At 42.6% G+C, this 24,363-nt stretch overlaps 1 protein-coding gene across 1 annotated transcript in view; it reads left to right on the top strand.

Moving 5' to 3' along the window:
- The window catches only part of LOC311116851 (protein unc-13 homolog A-like), a gene marked incomplete at its 5' end in the record, with an annotated part of 36,220 nt that extends 12,077 nt beyond the window's left edge, over positions 1 to 24,143 (top strand). Inside the window, 7 exons of the mRNA XM_084191885.1 lie at positions 1,602 to 1,725; positions 2,862 to 2,921; positions 6,729 to 6,809; positions 12,490 to 12,637; positions 17,370 to 17,462; positions 18,512 to 18,671; positions 22,993 to 24,143. Coding sequence (XP_084048011.1) covers positions 1,602 to 1,725; positions 2,862 to 2,921; positions 6,729 to 6,809; positions 12,490 to 12,637; positions 17,370 to 17,462; positions 18,512 to 18,671; positions 22,993 to 23,281 — 955 coding nt within the window. The remainder of the gene's footprint in view (positions 1 to 1,601; positions 1,726 to 2,861; positions 2,922 to 6,728; positions 6,810 to 12,489; positions 12,638 to 17,369; positions 17,463 to 18,511; positions 18,672 to 22,992) is intronic.
- Positions 24,144 to 24,363: the final 220 nt, after the last annotated feature.

The raw sequence follows: 24,363 nt of genomic DNA on the forward strand, positions 1-24,363 counted from the left end.
AGTTGATGATCCCTGTCCTAGCAGTTCTAGAGTAGGTCCCATGCTGTGTAAAGGCAGGATGATATGGCTCTATTCCACATCAGAATAATCAGTCTGGAGGTGTTTTGGATACACTGGATTCAATATCAATACTGATGTAACCACTCCCCCTGCAGTAAAGAAACACACACACAAAAAACACAAACACACACACACAAACATACACACACAAACATACACACACACATGCGCACTGAAAAACATGTCAGTGTTTTTCTGTGTGTGTACATGCGTCTGTGTTTGTTCTTTGTGTTAATTTGTGTTTTCTATAGGGTAGGTGTTTCTCAGTGTGTTTAGGTGTGTGTGTGCGTGTGTGTGTGTGCGTGTATGAGTGCCTGTGTGCCTTTGTGTGTTTGTTATTGGTGTAGGTGTTTCTCTACTTCAGAGTGGTAACATCCATATTGATATTCAATCCAGTATTCACCAGGGAGCTGTATGTATTTCAACATTATCTTGTAGGCCATCTTCTCTACTCTGGCATCCACCCCTGAAAGAGTGTGTGTGTGTGTGTGTGGTGTGTGTTTGCTTGTATGTGTGTGTGTGTGTGTGTGTGTATGTGTGTGTGTGTGTGTGTGTGTGTGTGTAAGCTGTGATTCTCTCTCAGACACTCACAGCAACATCGAGGCCAGTGGGGTATTACAGTAGAATCCTCTTAATACTATGCAAAAACTAAATCCTTTCTCCTATCTCCTTAGCCAAGGTTTTCCATTCACTGAGATTATAATGTAAAGCTGATGCATTTATTCCACATATCATGGCTTTTTGAACTTCACACGTGATTGTGTTTGTCCATGTTTGATCCTGTTGTCTTCCTATAGGCCCTGTGGCTTGACATATGTGGCGTGTAACGTTTGAACGTGTTAAAGGGACATTTCACTCATACATTAAAGTTTGTCAGATGTTTTCAGACTTCTAAAGTAGTCTAACGTCTAGATGAAACCATGTCCCACAACATCAGTTGTGGAAATTCAGCTATATGCCTCAATCACAAATAAATAAAAAAGATAAGCACTGTCTAATTCCCTGGTTTTCCTGGTTTATTCTATGCTTATCTTTGGGGTGGATCTACACAACTGATGTCGTGGGACGGGGTTTCATCTTGGCATTAGACTACTTTAGAGGTCTCAAAACATCTCAAAAACGTTGATTTGAAAGTCTAATGTCCCTTTAACTTGATTGTGTTTCTGCTGTGGTTTTAGATCTGACTTTGACTGTTGGCTTTGCTCTGTTCTGCTCTGCTCTGTCTCTGTTCTGCTCTGTCTCTGTTTCTGTTCTGTCTCTGCTCTGTCTCTACTCTGTCTCTGTTTCTGCTCTGTCTCTGCTCTGTCTCTGCTCTGTCTCTGCTCTGTCTCTGCTCTGTTTCTGTTCTGTCTCTGCTCTGTCTCTGCTCTGTCTCTGCTCTGTCTCTGCTCTGTCTCTGCTCTGTTTCTGTTCTGTCTCTGCTCTGTCTCTGTTCTGTCTCTGCTCTGCTCTGTCTCTGCTCTGCTCTGCTCTGTCTCTGCTCTGCTCTGTCTCTGCTCTGTCTCTGCTCTGCTCTGCTCTGCTCTGTCTCTGCTCTGCAGTTTGATTTTATTCGCAAAGATCTGTGAGAAGACGGTGTTGAAACGAGTCCTGAAGGAACTGTGGAAGATCGTCCTCAACACCATTGAGAGAATGATAGTCTTACCACCTCTCAATGACCAGAATGTGAGATGTTATGTTATATACACCAAACACACACACACACACACACACACACACACACACACACACACACACACACACACACACACACACACACACACACACACACACAGACATACAACACCAACAACACCATGGAGAGACAGATAGACCACTGTAAGCCATGAATCTATTCTAACCATGATGGCAGTACCTCTTACACTAGAGCAGAAGTAGGTTGCCATGGTTCTGGAGTGCTACAGGTACTGCACTGTTTACTTGCCCCCAACAGGCACCAAATGAGATAATTGGCCAATATCAGAGCTGGGCTAAATTCCACCTACTTTACCTGGTCTCTTTTAGGACTGAAGCAAAAAACTATCTAACAGAGAAATCAGTACAGTGCAGTATCTGTAACATTTCAGGACCAGGGTTGCCTACCTCTCTATCTCTGGCTGAAATGTCCTCTAGGCTGTAGATACACACACACACACACACACACACACACACACACAAACACACACAAATATGTACAAAACACAGACACACCATAGAGGATAAGATGGTGTCTCCTTTTCTCTTTGTGTGTCAGTCATGCAGGAAATGTTAGTTAAGCCTGGATAGAGGAATGAAAAGCCAAAACCTGCTTTTCTAACCAACAGGCAACACTGACCAGGCTGACAACACCCAGAAGGGATGTTCTCAAACACACACACACACAGTCTTGTATAACTAACCTTTTGGGGACACAATTCTGTCCTGATCAAAATCCTATTTTCCCTAACCCCTAACCCTAACCTAACCCTAACCTTTACCCCAAAACCTAACCTTAATCCTAACCCTAAACCTAATTCTAACCCTAACACTAACACTAATTCTAACCTTAACCCTAAACCCCCTAGAAATAGCATTTTACCTTTTGGGGACTAACAAAATGTCCCCAGTTGGTCCCAAAAAAAACGTTTACTATTCTTGGGGAGACTTCTGGTCCCCACAAGTATAGTGAAACACGTCCATAGACACACACACACAAACAACAAAAAACGATTTCCTTTACTGTACCACCTTCGTGTTTCCTTTCACATTATATTCAGTATGTAAGGGCTTCAAAGGTGTATATATACAATATAACCCTGTCTGTCTGTCTTTTCTCCTCACAGCAAGGAGCCCAGATGATTTTCAGTGCTGCCAAGGACCTGGGACAGCTATCCAAACTCAAGGTAGGTCTGGGGCGTTCATGACACCTTACACACCATGAGTGTGTGTGTGTGCGTGCATTTGAGTGTGTGTGTGTGTGTGTGTGTGTGTGTGTGTGTGAGAGAGAGATAAAAACAGAGTTGAATAGGCACTACTGGGTGATCTGAAAAGTCAAAGTCAATCAATCAATACTATAATAATACTTTTAGCAAAAATGTTTATTTTCAATTTACAATCTGTAGAAACAATGAGAATAGAAGGGTTCAGAACTTTTGTGAAACATCACAGTACAGTTGAAAAATATATGGCAAATAGAAATCCAATATGGATGGTGTTAAGAGATAGATGGGATGTGTTGAATGGAGTTGAAGGATGGGACTAACAACAACTAATAACAACAAGATAACTAATGTAAAGCATACTGTGTCCATAATAAGGATATAGGTTATAGGTTGAGAGCTTTTGTGAAAGAGCACAGTTAGAAAGATATGGCATATAGAAGCAAACCGGATGGACATCATGAAAATGATCGGAGAGGTTGAGGGTAGAGGAAATTCAGGAGTAAAAACAAACAAAATAGAATTATTGTAAAATTGACTGTGTCCATAAAATGTATATAGTATGTATAAGCTGGAAGTAGAGGCCTAAGCATTGTTGTTCGCTAGTTTACTCCAATTAGGGAAGGGGTGGTAGGGTTGGAAAGTAATAAAAAAGGATATGTGCATATACAGTTGAAGTCGGAAGTTTACATACACTTAGGTTGGAGTCATTAAAACTAGTTTTTCAACCACTACACAAATGTCTTGTTAACAAACTATAGTTTGTTAGTTAGGACTACTTTGTACATGACACAAGTAATTTTTCCAACAATTCTTTACAGACAGATTATTTCACTTAGAATTCACTGTATCACAATTCCAGTGGGTCAGAAGTTTACATACACTAAGTTGACAGTGCCTTTAAACAGCTTGGAAAATTCCAGAAAATGATGTCATGGCTTTAGAAGCTTCTGATAGGCTAATTGACATCATTTGAGTCAATTGGTGGTGTACCTGTGGATGTATTTCAAGGCCTACCTTCAAGCTCAGTGCCTCTTTGCTTGACATCATGGGAAAATCAAAATAAATCAGCCAAGACCTCAGAAAAATAATTGTAGACCTCCACAAGTCTGGTTCATCCTTGGGAGCAATTTCCAAATGCCTGAAGGTACCACGTTCATCTGTACAAACAATAGTACGCAAGTATAAACACCATGGGACCACGCAGCCGTCATAACGCTCAGGAAGGAGACGCATTCTGTCTCCTAGAGATGAACGTACTTTGGTGCGAAAAGTGCAAATCAATCCCAGAACAACAGCAAAGGACCTTGTGAAAATGCTGGAGGAAACAGGTACAAAAGTATCTGTATCCATAGTAAAACGAGTCCTATATCGACATAACCTGAAAGGCCGCTCAGCAAGGAAGAAGCCACTGCTCCAAAACTGCCATAAAAAAGCCAGAATATGGTTTGCAACTGCACATGGGGACAAAGACATCAGTCAAGAAGTTCAAGCATGGTCGCAAATGGGTCTTCCAAATGGACAATGACCCCAAGCATACTTCCAAAGTTGTGACAAAATGGCTTAAGGACAACAAAGTCAAGGTATTGGAGTGGCCATCACAAAGCTCTGACCTCAATCCTATAGAACATTTGTGGGCAGAACTGAAAAAGTGTGTGCGAGCAAGGAGGCCTACAAACCTGACTCAGTTACACCAGCTCTGTCAGGAGGAATGGGCCAAAATTCACCCAACTTATTGTGGGAAGCTTGTGGAAGGCTACCCGAAACGTTTGACCCAAGTTAAACAATTTAAAGGCAATGCTACCAAATACTAATTGAGTGTATGTAAACTTCTGACCCACTGGGAATGTGATGAAAGAAATAAAAGCTTAAATAAATTATTCTCTCGACTATTATTCTGACATTTCACATTCTTAAAATAAAGTGGTGATCCTAACTGACCTAAGACGGGGAATTTTTACTAGGATTAAATGTCAGGAATTGTGAAAAACTGAGTTTAAATGTATTTGGCTAAGGTGTATGTAAACTTCCGACTTCAACTGTATATGTATGTATATGTATTTATATGTATGAGTATGTATATGTATATGTGTATATATACATTCCTTCCAGTTCTCTGCTGCCAATGACTGGAACGAATTGCAAAAATCTCTGAAGCTGGAGACTCTTATCTCCCTCACTAACTTTAAGCATCAGTTGTCAGAGCACCTTACCGATCACTGCACCTGTACACAGCCCATCTGAAATTAGCCCACCCAACTACCTCATCCCTATATTGTTATTTATTTTGCTCTTTTGCACCCCAGTATCTCTATTTGCACATAATCTCTTGCACATCTAGCATTCCAGTGTTAATACTAATTGTAATTATTTTGCACTATAGCCTATTTATTGCCTTACCTCCATAACTTGCTACATTTGCACACACTGTATATATATTTTCTGTTGTATTTTTTTTGACTTTATGTTTTTTTACCCCATATGTAACTCTGTGCTGTTGTTTTTATCGCACTGCTTTGCTTTGTCTTGGCCAGGTCGCAGTTGTAAATGAGAACTTGTTCTCAACTGGCTTACCTGGTTAAATAAAGGTGAAAAAAAAAAAAAAAAAAAAAAAAAAAAAAACGTTTTTATATATATAAATGCGAGATGAAAAACGTATGGGAGATTAGAAGTGATGCAGACAATTACATTGATGGAAGTTACAATCTATCTGCAATATTAAAGCTGATCTACCCCCTAAAGAAAAAAATCAACGTACATCCTCCAGAGCAGTAGATCTGTGTTAGTTGGTTAGTTCCCATAGTGATTACATCCAGATTGAGGTAATCTCTGCTAAGCCAGCCCACTCCTCTCCTACACTAGTCATGCAACTTCACTTCATGCTATAAACCCATGACTAAACAGGCCAAGTGTTCATCATATTATGTAATCGTGGTTGCTTTCCAATCCGTCTGTAACACAGTTGAACTGTTTTTAATGAAGTCCCTTTATCTCTGCTCCTAAGTAAAAGATCTTCCCACAGTTACAATCTTTGATCACAGTCGCTCTTCTCATTTCATGTTCCAAGAGGCACAGCAGAAAGATAGGGAGACAGCATTGTGTCTGTAATGCACCATGATTGAGGAGCAATTTGCAAGCAACTGTACTGTCGCTGTCTGTACTGTTTTGCTGTATTCTCCTGCTGAATCAAATAATCTGATCTCACAATGTGTTTACCATCTCAGGAACCACATTAATAATACACTGTAAAGGGGTTGCTATGAATTTGACAGTAGTTTACAGGCAGCTCGGTGGCCAGTAAAATTAAGTATTTTATATTACAGTATGCCTCAAAATATGTTAATGAGCAAGAAACAACAATACCATGTACCCACTAGTGGTCAAAATGTTTTTGGCGCTCCAAAGATATGGTACGGTACTGTATTCTCGGTGGAATTACAGTACCATTTTAAATATAGCAATTTTCCCACAGTGCTCCATAATTTACAGTATGCTGCAGAAACATATTTTTGTTTTACTGTTGATAATTCCTAAAATGAATGTATAAATTACAGTTTTCCATGACAGTGTACATAGCAATCTTATCATATGCGAACATCTGAAATGTAATCTGGCTGTGTGTGTGTGTGTGTGTGTGTGTGTGTGTGTGTGTGTGTGTGTGTGTGTGTGTGTGTGTGTGTGTGTGTGTGTGTGTGTGTGTATCCTCTCCAAGAAGAATGTTATGGAAACATGTATTAATGAATTGCTCTCTTTCTGTTCTCTCCTCTGTAGGACCATGTGATCAGAGAGGAAGCCCGTAGCCTGACACCAAGACAGTGTGCAGCCATGGACCTTGTCCTTCCCACCATCAAGGTAATGGAGAGATCTCGCTCTGTCTATCCATCCCTCTCTCCCCCCCTCCATCTGTCTCTCCCTCCATCCGTCTCGCCCACCATCCCTCTCTCTTTCCGTCTATCCCTCTCTTCCTCCATCCCTTTCGGCCTCCATCCATCCCTCCCATCCCTCCATCCCTTCCTCTCTCAATCCATCCGTGCCTCCTACATCCCTCCCTCCCTTTCACCTTCCATCCCTACCCTCATTCCTTTCTCCCTCTAACCATCCCTGCCTACCTTTCTCCGTCCCTGAATAGAAATGTTGTGGAAAGAGAGATGGACAGGGTTTTAACAGGGTAGTAGGGTTGTAATGAGAGTTTACCTAAAGGATAGTTGTAGAGTGGTGGCTGTTTTAACAGGGTAGTAGGGTTGTATTGAAAGTTTACCTAAAGGATAGTTGTAGAGCAGTGGCGGTCAGTGCTGTTTAAGATGAGGGAGGACGATTTTCTTTCATGAGCATGGCCTTATTTCTATTACAGCATATTGGATGACTCATTCATATTCCATTCACCCAGTTCAATTTACAGCGATAGGTTTACGCTACTACATGATACTCGAAGTTTCCCTATACCCATCACTAGCCTATGAGTGAAAGTTTAAACGCTGGTGCAAACAGGTCGAGAGATTTGAGGTGACAGACAGTCACATTCAATACCGCCTTGCCCACCCTTGCCTGCATCTATCTGATATAGGGTGTAATCAATAGTCCAACAGTTGCAAACGAGAGTTTCAATTTGACAAATTCAGGTATGTTTATCCCCGTTTTGTTCCATTTGCTTCCGTTTAAGAAACGTTTTTCAACAGAATCGGCAGAATGAATACACCCTGATCACGCGTAAACAGAGTTCACTCTCATAACAGCCACATTCCTTCTCTTCCCTTTGCTTGTGGACTTCAATGCACAACAAATCAGCTGAATGTGACCAGGTGAAAAAACCTTTCCAAGCCAAACCTCTACAAACAGTCTACATCGTTGTCACCATATTAGCTAAAGTAACGTCATAGTCAGCATAGATAATATAACTAACGCGTTAGCAAACCCGCTACAATCATGCAGTAACGTAAGTGTACAATCAGTAAGCAGTTACACCGGCGGGGCCCGGTGGCAATAAATTAGTAATACCAAAAGCTTACCTTGACTTGGAAGAGTTCCAGTGTTGTGTTGGAAAGTCATAGCAAGCTAGATAACATAGCATCCCTTTGTTTGAGCAGGGTGTTTCAGTAAGCTAAACTAGCTAGCTGCATTTGCTAGCTAAGTAAGTGAATCTGCAAGTGAAAAAAAATAACGAAATCTTTCTCTCTCTATTTATCTCTTGCTTCTCCTTCATTTTGGAATAAATTAATTTGTTCAAACTGTTCAACTATTGTCTTTCTCTCTCTTTGAGTTAACTACTCATCACATTTTATACACTGCAGTGCTAGCTAGCTGTAGCTTATGCTTTCAGTACTAGTTTAATTATCTGATCCTTTGACTGTGTGGACAACATGTCAGTTCATGCTGCAAGAGCTCTGATAGGCTGGAGGACATCCTCCGGAAGTTGTCATAATTACTGTGTAAGTCTATGGAAGGGGGTGAGAATCATGAGCCTCCTAGGTTTTGTATTGAAACCAATGTACCCAGAGGAGGACAGAAGCTAGCTGTCCTCCAGCTACACCATGGTGCTACCATACAGAGTGCTGTGGAGGCTACTGTAGACCTTCTTTGCAAAATAGTGTGTTTTAATCAGTTATTTGTTAACGTGATTATATTTAGTATAGTTTTAACTTTATGTTTTATGATATTCACTGAGGAGGATGGTCCTCCCCTTCCTCCTCTGAGGAGCCTCCACTGTTGTAGAGTGGTGGCTGTTTTAACAGGGTAGTAGGGTTGTAAGAGAGTGGAGGTCTTTAAGAGGAGTAGCAGTGCTGAGAGGAGTCGATGCAGTCAGTAAGTGCTTCCCAAATGGCACCCTATTCCCTACATAGTGCACTACTTTTGACCAGAGCCTTTTGGGTGCCATTTGGGATGAAGACAGTTCAGACCGGGGTCTGTGTGAACACTCAACGCAGCGCCGTGAAACAGAATCTAATTGATTCCTACATCTCCATGGACACCAGCTCCCTGTTTAGATCAGTCATGCTGTGGAATTCTCTCCATCAGTATTCCGAGGAGAATGTCCAATTAGAGGAGTTGAGTAATGCCTCCAGGAGACTCTGGCCAATCACAGTTAAGTAATACCTTTAGGTGGAAGAGATACACAGGCTGCATGCAGGACTGGTTAAAGACTTAAAGGAAGAGAGAGGGGAGGGAGAGATGGGGGAGAGAGACTAGCAGAGATACACAGGCTGAATGCAGGACTGGTTAAAGACTTAAAGGGAGAGAGGGGGGAGGGAGAGATGGGGGAGAGAGACTAGCAGAGATACACAGGCTGCATGCAGGACTGGTTAAAGACTTAAAGGGAGAGAGGGGGGAGGGAGAGATGGGGGAGAGAGACTAGCAGAGATACACAGGCTGAATGCAGGACTGGTTAAAGACTTACAGGGAGAGAGGGGGGAGGGAGAGATGGGGGAGAAAGACTAGCAGAGATACACAGGCTGAATTCACTGCTGGTTAAAGACTTAAAGGGAGAGAGGGGGGAGGGAGAGATGGGGGAGAGAGACTAGCAGAGATACACAGGCTGAATGCAGGACTGGTTAAAGACTTAAAGGGAGAGAGGGGGGAGGGAGAGATGGGGGAGAGAGACTAGCAGAGATACACAGGCTGAATGCAGGACTGGTTAAAGACTTAAAGGGAGAGAGGGGGGAGGGAGAGATGGGGGAGAGAGACTAGCAGAGATACACAGGCTGAATGCAGGACTGGTTAAATACTTTATGCCTGCAGTAATAAGGCAAAGAGAGATGGAGAGGGGGGCAGGAGGGAGGTGGAGAGGGGGGCAGGAGGGAGATGGAGAGGGGGGCAGGAGGGAGGTGGAGAGGGGGGCAGGAGGGAGGTGGAGAGGGGTACAGGAGGGAGGTGGAGAGGGGGGCAGGAGGGAGGTGGAGAGGGGGGCAGGAGGGAGGTGGAGAAGAGGGAGGTGGAGAGGGGGGCAGGATGGAGGTGGAGAGGGGGGCAGGAGGGAGGTGGAGAGGGGGGCAGGAGGGAGGTGGAGAGGGGGGCAGGAGGGAGGTGGAGAGGGGTACAGGAGGGAGGTGGAGAGGGGGGCAGGATGGAGGTGGAGAGGGGGGCAGGAGGGAGGTGGAGAGGGGGGCAGGAGGGAGGTGGAGAGGGGGGCAGGAGGGAGGTGGAGAAGAGGGAGGTGGAGAGGGGTACAGGAGGGAGGTGGAGAGGGGGGCAGGATGGAGGTGGAGAGGGGTACAGGAGGGAGGTAGAGAGAGGGGAGGGGGAGGTAGAGAGAGAGAGAGAGAGAGAGAGAGGAGAGGAGGGGGGGTAGAGAGAGGGGATGACAGAGAGGGGGAGGAAGGGAAATTGATAGGGCGGTAGAGAGGGATAGAGAGAGGGAAAGAGACAGAAAAAGAAATGGAACAAAAAGGATTGGAATTCTGAAGAGGAAACATTTGTATGGTGTTAAATGTAGTGCCGAAAAGCAAAACCATTAAATGATTTATCCGGTGTTGGTGAGATGATAATATGATACACCTATTCGTGTATGTGACAAAAAATGTTTTGTTGTGGATGTTATTGTTGGTGTTGTATGGACCAGTTCTTGGAGTTGGTGTTGTATGGACTAGCTCTTGGAGTTGGTGTTGTATGGACTAGCTCTTGGAGTTAGTGTTGTATGGACTAGCTCTTGGAGTTAGTGTTGTATGGACTAGCTCTTGGAGTTAGTGTTGTATGGACCAGCTCTTGGAGTTAGTGTTGTATGGACCAGCTCTTGGAGTTAGTGTTGTATGGACCAGCTCTTGGAGTTAGTGTTGTATGGACCAGCTCTTGGAGTTAGTGTTGTATGGACTAGCACTTGGAGTTGGTGTTGTGTTGGATACGTCTTTGATGGTTTCTCTGCCATTCTTCCCCCATCAACACCAACAGTATCTACAGAGTGAATCTGGGCTGTGCCTTTTCTGCCGAGGCAGCAGAGCTACAGAGCTTAGTCCCAAATGGCACTGTATGCCCTAAGTAGGACACTACTTTTGATCAGAAGTAGTTTGCTATAGGTAATAGGATGTCATTTGGGACACAGAGCCACAGCACTTAGGATCATTTACTCTGAGCAGCTTTGGCTCATTGACTCAACCCACTGTTTTCAGACTATATCCGCCTGATGATGATATGCCATAATGCATCAGTGACTGGATTATATCTGAACATTACTTCCTTGTTCCAGAGCACATGGAGGATGACCTGTGAACTCATAAACTCCAGTGAGGTGGAGAGTGTGTGTGTGTGTGTGTGTGTGTGGACGTGTTTAACTATACTTGTGGGAACCAGAAGTCCCCACAAGAATAGTAAACAAACTAAAATTTGACCAACTGAGGACATTTTGTTAGTCCCCACAAGGTCAAATGCTATTTCTAGGGGGTTTAGGGTTAAGTTTAGAATTAGTGTTAGTGTTAGAATTAGGTTTAGGAGCTAGGGATAGTTTTAGGGTTAGGGTTAGGAGCTCGGATTAGGGTTAGGGTTAGGGTTAAGGTTAGGTTTTGGGGTTAAGGTTAGGGATAGAGTTAGGGAAAATAGGATTTTGAATGGGATGTAATTTTGTGTCTCCACAAGGTTAGTTGTACAAAACTCTGTGTGTGTGTGTGTGTGCTCATGAACTCATAAACTCTAGTGGGGTGGAGAGTGTGTGGGGGTGGTATATGTATATGTGGCAGAGGTGGCAGGGCTTGAAGCAATTATCCTCTGTCTTAATGCAACACTACACAGTACATAGTTATTAGGCCTACTGCTGCCAGCCTGGATAAGCATACATAGTTATTACCTCTTCCACACTGTCTTCCACACAGTCTGGTCTGAAGATGTGAAAAGTACATGAACTCTGTACGTGTTTTATCTGGTCTGCGTGTACCCGAATTGGATTGGTAACCTCACTCCTCAGATTGAAATGCCTTGAATTGCTAGCTTTTTTGGTGGTGTAGCTGGCTAAGACGTTGTCAAGAGGGCTGTCACGTGTGTTTGCGAGACAGAGGACCTGAGATGAAGTTGCGGATTTGTGAGGGAGGAAGATGTATTGTTAAGTAAGCAGTTTGACAACTGTTACATAAGCAAACATGCTTATTATCTCTCCCACACAGTCTCCTATATTTACATTTACATTTACATCATTTAGCAGACGCTCTTATCCAGAGCAACTTACAAATTACAGTCTGGTCGGAAGGCTGAAAAGTACATGAACTCGGTGAATGTGGTGAATGAAAGCTTACCCAAGTAAACTTCAGCTCAGCTTTAACAAAAAGGGTAATCAGGTGCTCAACTGAGGGGACAATTCCGAAACATTGTCCTTACTCCAGGACACTTCAACAGGTGACTATCCCAGAAAAGAAAAAGGAACACTGTCTGCATATACAGAATCTTTGTTTTACGGGACAGACAAGCAGGCTAAATGTACTGACTCTGTCAGCATATACAGAATCTTTGTTTTACGGGACAGACAAGCAGGCTAAATGTACTGACACTGACTGTTCTCTTTCTGGTCTCTGACTCAGTACGCTTTCCTTCTTTCTTTCTTTCTCTCTCTTCTCCGTAGCAATATTTCCACGCTGGAGGAAACGGTCTGAAGAAGACGTTCCTTGAGAAAAGCCCTGACCTCAAGTCCCTCAAATACGCTCTGAGCCTTTACACACAGCCTACTGATGCCTTGATCAAGAAGTATATATGCACCCAAACCTCTCAAGGTAAGGACACTGAGCTAGTAGATATGCACCCACACCTCTCAAGGTAAGGACACTGAGCTAGCAGATATGCACCCAAACCTCTCAAGGTAAGGACACTGGGCTAGTAGATATGCACCCAACCCTCTCAAGTTAAGGACACTGAGCTAGTAGATATGCACCCAAACCTCTCAAGTTAAGGACACTGAGCTAGTAGATATGCACCCAACCCTCTCAAGTTAAGGACACTGAGCTAGCAGATATGCACCCAAACCTCTCAAGGTAAGGACACTGAGCTAGTAGATATGCACCCAACCCTCTCAAGTTAAGGACACTGAGCTAGTAGATATGTACCCAACCCTCTCAAGTTAAGGACACTGAGCTAGTAGATATGCACCCAAACCTCTCAAGTTAAGGACACTTCCCCCAGTATATACACCCTAACCACTCAAGGGAAGAACACACTTCATCTGTGTCACCAAATGTCTCTGAAAGTCCACAAATGTCCTCTCTAGAGGTTAGGGTTAGAGTTCAGGGTTGGGGTCAATTCCATTTCAGTCAATTCAGGAAGAAATAACAATTCAATTGTTTTTCTCATAGAGAAGCATTGAGGGAAATAGGAATTAGAATTTCAGTTAACTTCCTCAATTGACCCTAACCCTGTTCACAGGAGGCTGGTGAGGGGAGGACAGCTCATATTAATGTCTGGAATGGAATGGTATCAAACACATGAAAACCATGTGTTTGATGAGTTGGATACCATTCAATTTATTCCGTTACAGCCATTACTATGAGCCCGTCCTCCCCAATTAAGGTGCCACCAACATCCTGTGACCCTGTGATAGTTCTCCTTGCTTCTCTTACAGTGGGCTACAGTGTTTTTCCATGTCAGCTTGGTTTCTCTCCAGTTTACCGTGTGAGATGGTTATTGCAGTAATTGCATTTTTCCATCATCCACTGTCTTCTTCAATCCCTTTCTCTTTCTATTTTACTGTTGCCTCTTTCTCTCTCTCTCTCTCTCTCTCTCTCTCTCTCTCTCTCTCTCTCTCTCTCTCTCTCTCTCTCTCTCTCTCTCTCTCTCTCTCTCTCTCTTCTCTCTCTCTCTCTCTCTCTGGCGCTCTCTCTCTCTCTCTCTCTCTCTCTCTCTCTCTCTCTCTCTCTCTTTTGCTCTCTCTTTCCCTCTCTGTCATTCTCTGTCGCTTTCTCTAACTCTATGTCACTCTATCTCTCTCTTGCTGTCTCTCTATCTGTCCCAGTTCCATGCTGTGTTTAACTGTGTCTCTGTGGAAGTGTAGGTTTTCTGTTTTCATGACAGAGTAGAGCTACCTGATGGTCTATCTAGGGGGATGGGACCTCAGTGTGGCTTAGTCCAGCAGAGCAGAGCAGTGGAGCTGCACGCCTTTCTATTTCCTCAGTACTCAGCCTAGCATGACACTGGTCCTCTACAGGCTGGAGAGGAGAGGAGAGGAGAAGAAGGGTGAGGAGGAGAGGAGAGCAGGAGATAGGTGGAGAGGAGAGGAATGGGAGGAAAAGGGATGAGAGGAGGAGAGGGGAGGAGGGGAGTGGAGGGGGAGAGAGGATAGGGGTGGAGAGGAGAGGGACAGCAGCCTCTGCAGACCTACTCTCTGAAAATCTGTGGTGTTTACATGTCTATTCTGTTGGTTAGCTTTAGGGCAACTAGGGGTTGTGAGAGAAACTCTGGAAGAAAGAAAAAATATTGTTCATAGAATCCGTTAGACTAGCAGAGGGAGGATGGCTAGTTTATCAGCCTGCTAGGTTGTTAGTGGGTTTTAATATTGCAGATAGATTGTAGGTTCTATCAATGTAATTGTTTGCATCATTTCTAATCCCCCTTATTTTATTGTTTTATTCTACACTTCTTTCCCGGCTATCCTACCATCCCTAACCTGATTGGAGTAAACTAACAGACAACAATAATTCTACTGCTACAGCTATTTTCACTCACATCTACAGTACCTGTAGTTAAATAATAAATAATTATATACTTCTTTCCACAAGTGCTGGATTTTCACCCACAGCGGCCAATCCACCATTCATTCTGATCTTAACTCTCTGATGTCCACAGATCAACCCATCTTTCCCAGTATAACACCATTTTGATATTTCCTTTAGCAGTACATCCCTCCATTTTACTGATGTCTTACAAGGGTCCTCAACCTCCCTATTTGTAACATTTCTACTGATATTGTACTAAAAATAAATACTTTTCCCAAGAGTATAATGATATTTCCCATTGACTGATCGTGGTTTTTCAGATCCCCTAACAAAACAGTTTGCAGGTCCATCTGAACCCGGATATTATGACATAACAACCATTCCTGGTCCTGACTCCAAATGCGAGCCACCGATGGACAGTACCAGAAAATATGTTATATTAATTATGTTTCCTCATGGCAGAGTCTGCAGAAGGCTGAATGTTCAATGCCCCATATATTGAGCATTGTTTTTGTAGCAAGTATTTTATATAGTAGCTTAAATTGAAATGAACCGATTGATGAGTCAATTGTTGTTTTATATGTCAGTTCATAGACCTGATGCCAAGGTATTGGGACATCAAAACACTGTTCCCAACTGACTTGAATTTGATATGGTTGTTAGTGTTGATTTCCCCAGGTCCAGGTCTTAATTGTGTTGTAGTAATGTTTCTCGTCCCCTCTCCTACACACACACACACATTTCCCCTGTTCCAGGTCTTAATTGTATTGATGTGATATCCCCCTCCTTAATCAGGATCCATTCATCAGCTCTCTCTCTCTCTCTCTCTCTCTCTCTCTCTCTGACCTCTCTCTCCCGCTCTGACCTCTCTATCTTTCTCTCTATCTTTCTCTCTCTCTCTCTCTCTCTCTCTCTCTCTCTCTCTCTCTCTCTCTCTCTCTCTCTCTCTCTCTCTCTCTCTCTCTCTCTCTCTCTCTCTCTCTCTCTCTCTCTCTCTCTCTCTCTCTCTCTCTCTCTCTCTCTCTCTCTCTCTCTCTCTCTATCTGTGTCTGTCTGTCTCTCTGCTCTCTGTCTCTCACTCTCTCTCTCTCTCTCTCTCGCTCTCTTTCTTTCTCTCTCTCTCGCTCTCTCTCCCGCTCTCACCTCTCTCTGTTAATGACACAACAGACACACAAACAACAGTACACATCTGTCTGTGTTACTACCCCCACGTCTGTCTGTTCTGTCTGTGTTACTACCCCCACATCCGGCTGTTGTGTCTGTGTTACAACCCCCCTGTCTGGCTGTTGTGTCTGTGTTACTACCCCCCCAAATGGATGTTGTGTCTGTGTTACTACCCCCCCGTCTGGCTGTTGTGTCTGTGTTACTACCCCCCACGTCTGGCTGTTCTCTCTGTGTTACTACCCCCATGTCTGGCTGTTCTCTCTGTGTTACTACCCCCCATGTCTGGCTGTTCTCTCTGTGTTACTACCCCAACGTCTGGCTGTTCTCTCTGTGTTACTAACCCCCACGTCTGGCTGTTCTCTCTGTGTTACTACCCCCCACGTCTGGCTATTCTCTCTGTGTTACTACCCCCCACGTCTGGCTATTCTCTCTGTGTTACTACCCCCCACGTCTGGCTGTTCTCTCTGTGCTACTACCCCCACGTCTGGCTGTTCTGTCTGTGTCCATGTTTCTGTCTCTCTGTCTGTCTTTCTCTCTCTCTTACCCCATCTTTCTCCTCCTCCTCCTCTCTCTTGTTCATCTCTAGCTCTCTCTTTCTCTCTCTCTCTCTCTCTCTCTCTCTCTCTCTCTTACCCCCCTCTCCTCATCCCTATTTCTCTCTCCCTCCCTCTCTTTCTCTATTATCCCCACTCTCTTCCTTTCTCTCTCCTGGGTCTGTCATTGAGTGCACCTCCATATTTAATGTTTGTTTGTTTGTTTGTTCTCTGCTCCAGAGAGGGTAGTGGTCCTAAATGTTTGGAGTCTCTGTGTAGGCCAGCACTTTGCGTTACCATTCTGTGTGTGTGTGTGCATGCGTGCCTGTGTCTGTTTGTGTGTGTGTGTGTGTATGTGCGTGCGTGCGTGCGTGCATGTGTTCCATTCTGTTCTGTTCTTTTACTCAGAGCTTAATGCATTTATCTACGGCTCCATATGTTGTTTTGTTTTCTCTGTAGCTTGTTTTTCTTATGTCATTGGTTTCCAGAGAACCCTACTTCTCAGTGACACAGGAGGAAGTGGAGTGAGTCATTCACTTCTTGTTGCAGTTTATGTTTCAGTCACTACACACAGGGGTCTCTTCTCTACCTTTCTGGATCATTGTGTGTGTAACCTTATTTGAGATGCAGTGTTTCTGTCTTTTTTACTTTCTGTCTCTCCTTTTCTCTCATTCTGTCTCTCCTCTCTCTCTCTCTCTCTCTCTCTCTCTCTCTGTCTCTCCTTCTCTCTCGCTGTCTCTCCCCTCTGACTCTGTTACAACATGTGGTTGTAATGACTTGCAGGTCCGTGCAGGTGACGATTCTCTCTCTCACTCTCTCTTTCTCTCCCTCTCTCTCTTTCTCTCCTTCTCTCTCACTCCTCCTCTCTCTCACTCTCTTCCTCTCTCCCTCTCTCTTCCCCGCTCTCTCCCTCTCTCTCACTCCTCCTCTCTCCTCCTCTCTCTCTCTGACGGTAGTGTTATATGGTGGTCTCCAGGTGAAGATTCTCGCTGTGCTCTCTCTCCTCCTCCTCTCTCTCTCACTCTCCTCCTCCTCATCTCTCTTCTTCTCTCTCCTCTCTCTCTCTCTCTCTCTGACAGTAGTGTTGTGTTGTTGGTCTGCAGGTCAGTCTACAGACAGCTCCGTGGGGGAGGTGTCCATGCAGGTGGATCTCATCTCTCACCCTGGCACTGGAGAGCACAAAGTCAACGTGAAGGGTGAGACACACACACACACAAGCACTCGCACATCCCATTCCTGTACACACAAACACACACACGCACACACAGAGGAAGAAAGCAGAAACTGTGAAACAATTAAACCTGACTTTACAGCAACGATTTATCATTCTTAGTCAAATCTATTCACACCTGTAATGTTCAAAGAGGAACCACTGGGAGGAACATGGATAGTTGGATTGTAGTTGATGTATTCTAATGGTAAAGCTGTGGTCATTATCAGATAGATTGCTGCTACACTGCGTCCTACTGTCTGTTGGAGACTTCTATAGAGAATAATAACCACCATAGCATAAAAACATTTCTGAAGGTATCATTAAAACCCTATTTTACAGAACACTAGTCAGACAGAGACAGAGACCAGTGGTTAAAACCCTATTTTACAGAACACTAGTTAGACAGAGACAGTGGCTGCGTTACATAGGCAGCCCAATTCTGATATTTTTTCCACTAACTGGTCTTTTGACCAATCACATCAGATCTTTTCACATCAGATATTTTTCAGAGCTGATCTAATTGGTCAAAAGATAAATTAGTGAAAAAAATATCTGAATTGGGCTGCCTGTGTAAATGCAGCCGGAGTGACTCACACTCAATGACCAGTGGTTTAAGAACACGTGTTTTATTTAAAAGTAAATGGACCAGTGGTTTTAGAACAAGTATCTTATTTAAGTTTACATAGTGGATGGATGGATGGATGGATGGATGGATGGATGGATGGATGGATGGATGTGTGCATGGATGGATGATTTGATTGACTGATCGATTGATTGATTGATTGATTGGCTGATAGATAGATTGATTGATTGACTGATCGATCGATTGATGTATTAATTAATTGATTGGTTGATTGATTGATTGATTGATTGACTGTGATTGATTGGCTGATTGACTGATTGATTGATTGACTGATCGACTGATTGGTTGATCGACTGATTGACTGATCAACTGGTTGACTGATTGCTTGATTGATCGACTGATTGATTGATCGACTGATTGATTGACGTGTCTCTGCTGTTCCTTTGCAGTGGTGGGGGTCAACAACCTAAGCTGGCAGACCAATGCCATGTTCCGACCGTTCGTGGAGGTGAATGCGGTCGGACCACACCTCGCCGACAAGAAACGCAAGTTCACCACCAAGACCAAGAACAACAATTGGTCACCAAAATACAACGAAACATTCCAATAGTAAGTCTGGTTTATTGTCTAAAGTTAGTCTGGTTTATTGTCTAAATAAGTCTGGTTTATTGTCTAAAGGTCTGGTTTATTGTCTAAAGTAAGTCTGGTTAATTGTCTGAAGTACAATTAAACATTCTGATAGTAAGTCTGGTTTATTGTCTAAAGTAAGTCTGGTTTATTGTCTAAAGTAAGTCTGGTTAATTGTCTGAAGTACAATTAAACATTCTGATAGTAAGTCTGGTTTATTGTCTAAAGTAAGTCTGGTTTATTGTCTAAAGTAAGTCTGGTTAATTGTCTGAAGTACAATTAAACATTCTGATAGTAAGTCTGGTTTATTGTCTAAAGTAAGTCTGGTTTATTGTCTAAAGTAAGTCTGGTTAATTGTCTGAAGTACAATTAAACATTCTGATAGTAAGTCTGGTTTATTGTCTAAAGCAGATAACATAATCCTGTGTTTTGGCTTCAGTAATGTGTGTCTTGGTCACCTGCAGTGACGCTGTCAAAACGTTTGGAAAAGGTTACAAATGAAACTAGAAATACTTTATCAGCATGATAGCAGAAAGTAATGAGATGATGAAGTGCTTTTAAAAATGGAGACATTTCAATTACTTGAATAGAGAGAGGGGTGAGATAGATCACTCACCCTATCTATGCAGCTGTACCACTGTATGTCTGATACTGAGCCAGCTGCATTTAAAGCACAATGTAGAGCCTGTGTCCCAAAAGGCATCCTATTTCCTATACACTGAGTGTATTAAACATTAGGAACACCTTCCTAATATTGAGTTCCACCCCCTTTTGCCCACAGAACCGCCTCAATTTGTCGGGCATGGTCTCTGCAAGGTGTCGAAAGCGTTCCACAGGGATGCTGGCCGATGTTGACTCCAATGCTTCCCACAGTTGTGTCAAGTTGGCTGGATGTCCTTTGGGAGGTGGACCATTCTTGATACACACCGGAAACTATTGAGCGTGAAAAACCCAGCAGCTTTGCAGTTCTTGACACAATCAAACCAGTGCGCCTGGCACCTACTACCATACCCCGTTCAAAGGCACTTAAATATTTTGTCTTGCCCATTGGCACACACACAATCCATGTCTCAATGGCTTAAATATCCTTCTTTAATCTGTCTCCTCCCCTTACTCTACACTGATTTAAGTGGATTTAACAGGTGACATCAATAAGGGATCATAGCTTTCAGCTGGATTCACCTGGTCAGTCTATGTCATGGAAAGAGCAGGTGTTTTCTGTTTTGTACACTCAGTGTCTAGTGCCCTGGTCAAAAGTAGTGCACTACATGGGGAATAAGGTGCCATTTGGGATGCAGACAGGGTCTATCTATGCAGCTGCATCCAATCCTCTCACTGTGTTTCTGATACTGAGCCAGCTGCATCTGACGCGCAGTCAGAGAGAGACAGAGAGAATGATCCTCCGTACTGCGTACGTAGTCTCTGGTGCTCTGTTAATGCCACCGTCCACCGACGGAGATCAATGTCAACAGGAACACTGTCTGCATATACATGCACTTCTTGTTTTGTTTTGTTTTATTTGCACCAAAGAAAACAACAATACAGATAAAAACGAAATGTATAAAACAGTGTGCAGGTGTGGTTGGAAGCCCAAGGGCTTATATGATACCCACAACACAAAAAAACAATATACAATATATAAGGACAAAAATAAAAAAGGTTTGATAAAACAGATAACAAAACTCACTAATTATAAATCTATAAATGAATTGATCAGTAATCACGAAAAAAATGTGTGCATGTGAATGTGTGAGAGTTAGTTATGGAGGAGATTACTGAGTAGTTTGGTTCATCAGGCTGACCCCGTCTTCGCTTGAAATTATTGAGGGATGATGATGTTTTGGCAATGTGAAGATAAGAATTCCAGAGTATGGTACCTCTGTATTTGATAGAGAATTGACTATGTGAGGTGCGGCAGTTGGGAGGGTGAATGTTATCGCAGTGTCTTGTGTTATATAGATGGATTTCAGAATTAGCCTGGAAGAATCCATTGAAGTGTTTAGGTAAACTGTCTGGCAGGTAGGAGTATTTGTAGATGAAAGTGCATAATTGGCGTACATTAATGTCGTAAATAGACAAGATATTGAGTTTCTTAACCAAAGGTGCAGATGGCTCCAGGTAATTAGAGGAGGTGGCTAGTCTTGCAAATGTATTTTGTAGGATGAGTAATTTGTGTAGGTAGGAGGCATATGTACTGGCCCAGACAATATTACAGTAAATGAGATATGGGTAAATGTAGCTATAGTATAGAGTTAGGAAGCAAGCCTGATGTACCAAACTACTAATCTTTCTGATGATACCAACAGATTTCATCACTTTGCTGCAGACAAATTGAATATGATCTTTCCAGGAGGAAACTCAGAAGAATCTAGTGGATGTGACTTGTTCCATTTAATTCCCACCAATTGAGATTCTGGCTTTTATTTATATTTTTTATATATCTTATTCTTAGTAGTGAATACAATAAAGTTCAATTTTTTTTACATTTAAAGATAATTTGATTTATCTGGAACCATTCAGAAAATTTGGCCATGCCTGAGTTGGCTTCATTAATTAGTGAATAAAAGTTTTTGTGTGATAAAATCAAATTGGTAACGTCAGCAAAGAGAATGGGAAGTTCGGTAGAAGAAACAGCAGCAAGGTCATTGGAATAACAAAGGTCCAATTATCGAACCCTGTGGCATGCCTCAGGATATCTTGGCCCTGGTAGATGCACAGCCGTTTGCATAAACAAACTGTTCTCTATCATAAACATAACTATAGCCAATTTTTATGTATAATCATGAAAACCGTAATAATGCAATTTAGAAAGTAATATTTAATGATCAACTGTGTCATACGCTTTGGATAAATCTAAAAAGATGCCAAGAACGTCTTCATTGTTGTTCAGGGCTGTAAAGATTTTATCTACAAGTTGCAAAAGAGCTGTGAAGTAGTTTTTATGAAAACCATATTGGTTTTCTAGGATTTTAGAAAAACATGGTAGTACAGATATTGGCCGATAACTTGTAAGATATCTTGGATCCCCAGATTTATAGAGGGGGATAACTTTGGCAATTTTCTAATCTTTAGGAACAATACCAGTTTGCATAGATTTGGTGAAGATATACAGTACTCAGAGGCTCAGTAAGCCAGGAAGACACTGATTTCACCAAAGAGGTACCAATGTCATCATGACATGCTGCTGATATCTTTAAGTTACCAATGACCTCCATCACCTCCATTACATCAGGAGGATCAAACTAAAGCAGAGAAGGGAAATGTCCCTTAATGTAATCCAAGAGATTTCCATCAGCGTTCTCTATTTTCTTTGACAGAGAGGAACCCACATTCACAAAAAAGTTATTAAATTCACATGAAATAACATCAGGATCACTATAGGTCTTATTTCCAACAATAAATTGAGATGGGATAGTTGTAGATGATTTTTCTTATTCATCAGTTGATGTATGGTTTTCCAAGTTGACTTTATATTATTCAAGGATTCTTAGAATTTGTTAGTAAAATATCTTCCTTCCTGATGCGCTCTCTCTGTGTGTGTGTGTTTGCGTGCGTGCATGCGTACGTGCGCGAGCATGCGTTTGTGTGCTTTTGTTTGAATCTTCAGAAGCCATTAGTAGTCTGTGGATAATTAGGTAGGATCCTAAAGAAAAGGTTGGCTTGGAAATAATGGTCCCTCTGAACACAGACGTTTAACTCTGTTGCAAAACATAATTGAAGTGTCCCTCATTTCAGTCAGTTACAACAATGAACCCTCTCCATTCATAGAGATGTCACCGAGCCAACGTCTCTCACTGACAAATTATATATATTATTATACACATTCTTATACACCCTGCTATGGGACAAAGCCATCTGGCCTCTCGTGAAATGCTCTCAGTTCTCATTGATATTAGCCTTTCTACATAAGGAGAGTGGCGTGTGTGTTTGTGTCTGGTTTCTGTGCGTGTGTGTGGTTTCTGTGTGTGTGTGCTTGTGTTCGTGTTATCTAACCAACCTTTAGCACTGTGGTGTCTGGTCTCTGACTGAATGAGTTCCGTTGTCTAATCAATCATTCAATTAATCAATCAGTCATACAACATGACATGACCTCTCCTTTCTGACTGCAAGTTGTTGTTGTTGTTAATAAATATGTTATTGATGTGATGTTGATGTGGCCTACGGTTGTCTAGCGGTCTAAGCTACTGCCTTTCAGATCACATATACCGCTGCAGCATGGGTTCTTATCCAGCATCTTTCTCTCTATCCTGTTCAATAAACTACTACTGATGTTGATCATGTTGTTGTCTCTCTTCCTCCCCAGTATTCTGAGCAACGAGCACGGTCCAGAGTGTTACGAGCTCCACGTCTCAGTGAAGGACTACTGCTTCGCCAGAGAGGACCGCATCATCGGCATGGCGGTCCTCCAGCTCAGAGAACTGGCCGACCAGGGGAGCTGCTGTGCCTGCTACCCCCTGGTGAAGAGTATCACCATGGACGAGACCGGACTCACCATCATGAGGATACTCTCTCAAAGGACCAACGACGAAGTGGCCAAAGAGTTTTGTCGTCTCAAGACAGACACACGCTCTTCAGAGGAGGTGGCCTCCTAGTATGGAGATGTGATGGAGGGATGGATGGAATGAATGGATGATTGCATGGAAGGGAGTAGAGGAAGGGGGACAAGGGGAAGGAAGGAAGGAAGATGAAGGCTGACTGAGTTGAGGAGTTATGTTGTGTGTTTTGGTGCATGTGCGTAAAACATCTGTTGGAATGTTCATTTTAAACTACAGTATGTACCAGTGTTTACTTACCGTATGCTCAATATTAAGTACTATATTCTACGAGTTATGTTAACGAGACATGAAATACCTTTTTGTACAACATTTAGATTTGTTCCGATAAAGTGCCAAACCAGAGGGAAAAAAGTATAACAACAACAACAAAACAAAACAACAAAATATAACGGTGATGAATTATGGTGATACTTAGTATGTTTGATGAAAAATTTGCTTGATTATTTGGTTCAGTGTAAAATCATTCTCTCTCTATAAAACGGTGGCATTTTAATCGTTAAAAATCGTTCATTTGCACCCTTGTTTTGTTACTCGTCCCCTCACACAGCACTTGTTGTGCATGTTTCGTTTACAACCATGTCTCTTCCATCATCTCACAGTGACCACAGGGTCAGGGTCCATGTACCCTGGCCCTAAAACTCTTTGTATTTAAGCCGAAACCTGAAAAGAGACCATTTTTTTAAACGGCGATGACTGCTATGTAAACCTTCATAGGTGTTTGTAATTTTATAACCATGACAACAACAAAAAGCCTCCAGTGCTGTCAGTCTACACAGAAAGGGTGGATCCTATTTTCTCTTTTTATTTTTGCCTGTAATCTTTCCGTTCAGCCATCGGCTTCCAGCCTTTCTGTACGACCACTGTGAACACGAGCTTTGGAAGGCAAGCCTACATTACATTGCTGACGGTTTGATATTGTTGTTTCATATTTATTAAGATTACTTTGTTCCTGAGAAACTGCCAAAGTTATATAAAAATGTTTGTACAAAAGCAATCCATTACATGTATGAAAAAGATATATGTACATGTGATCTATTTACTTTTACAATGCTAAATATCTGATTGTTGATGGGGTGGTTCTAGAACTTTATTTTTTTGAGTTTGTGTGAAGCTATTTA

The sequence above is a fragment of the Coregonus lavaretus genome (assembly GCF_964263955.1).
Source record: "Coregonus lavaretus genome assembly, contig: HAP1_SCAFFOLD_1311, whole genome shotgun sequence".
Taxonomy (NCBI): Eukaryota; Metazoa; Chordata; class Actinopteri; order Salmoniformes; family Salmonidae; genus Coregonus; species Coregonus lavaretus.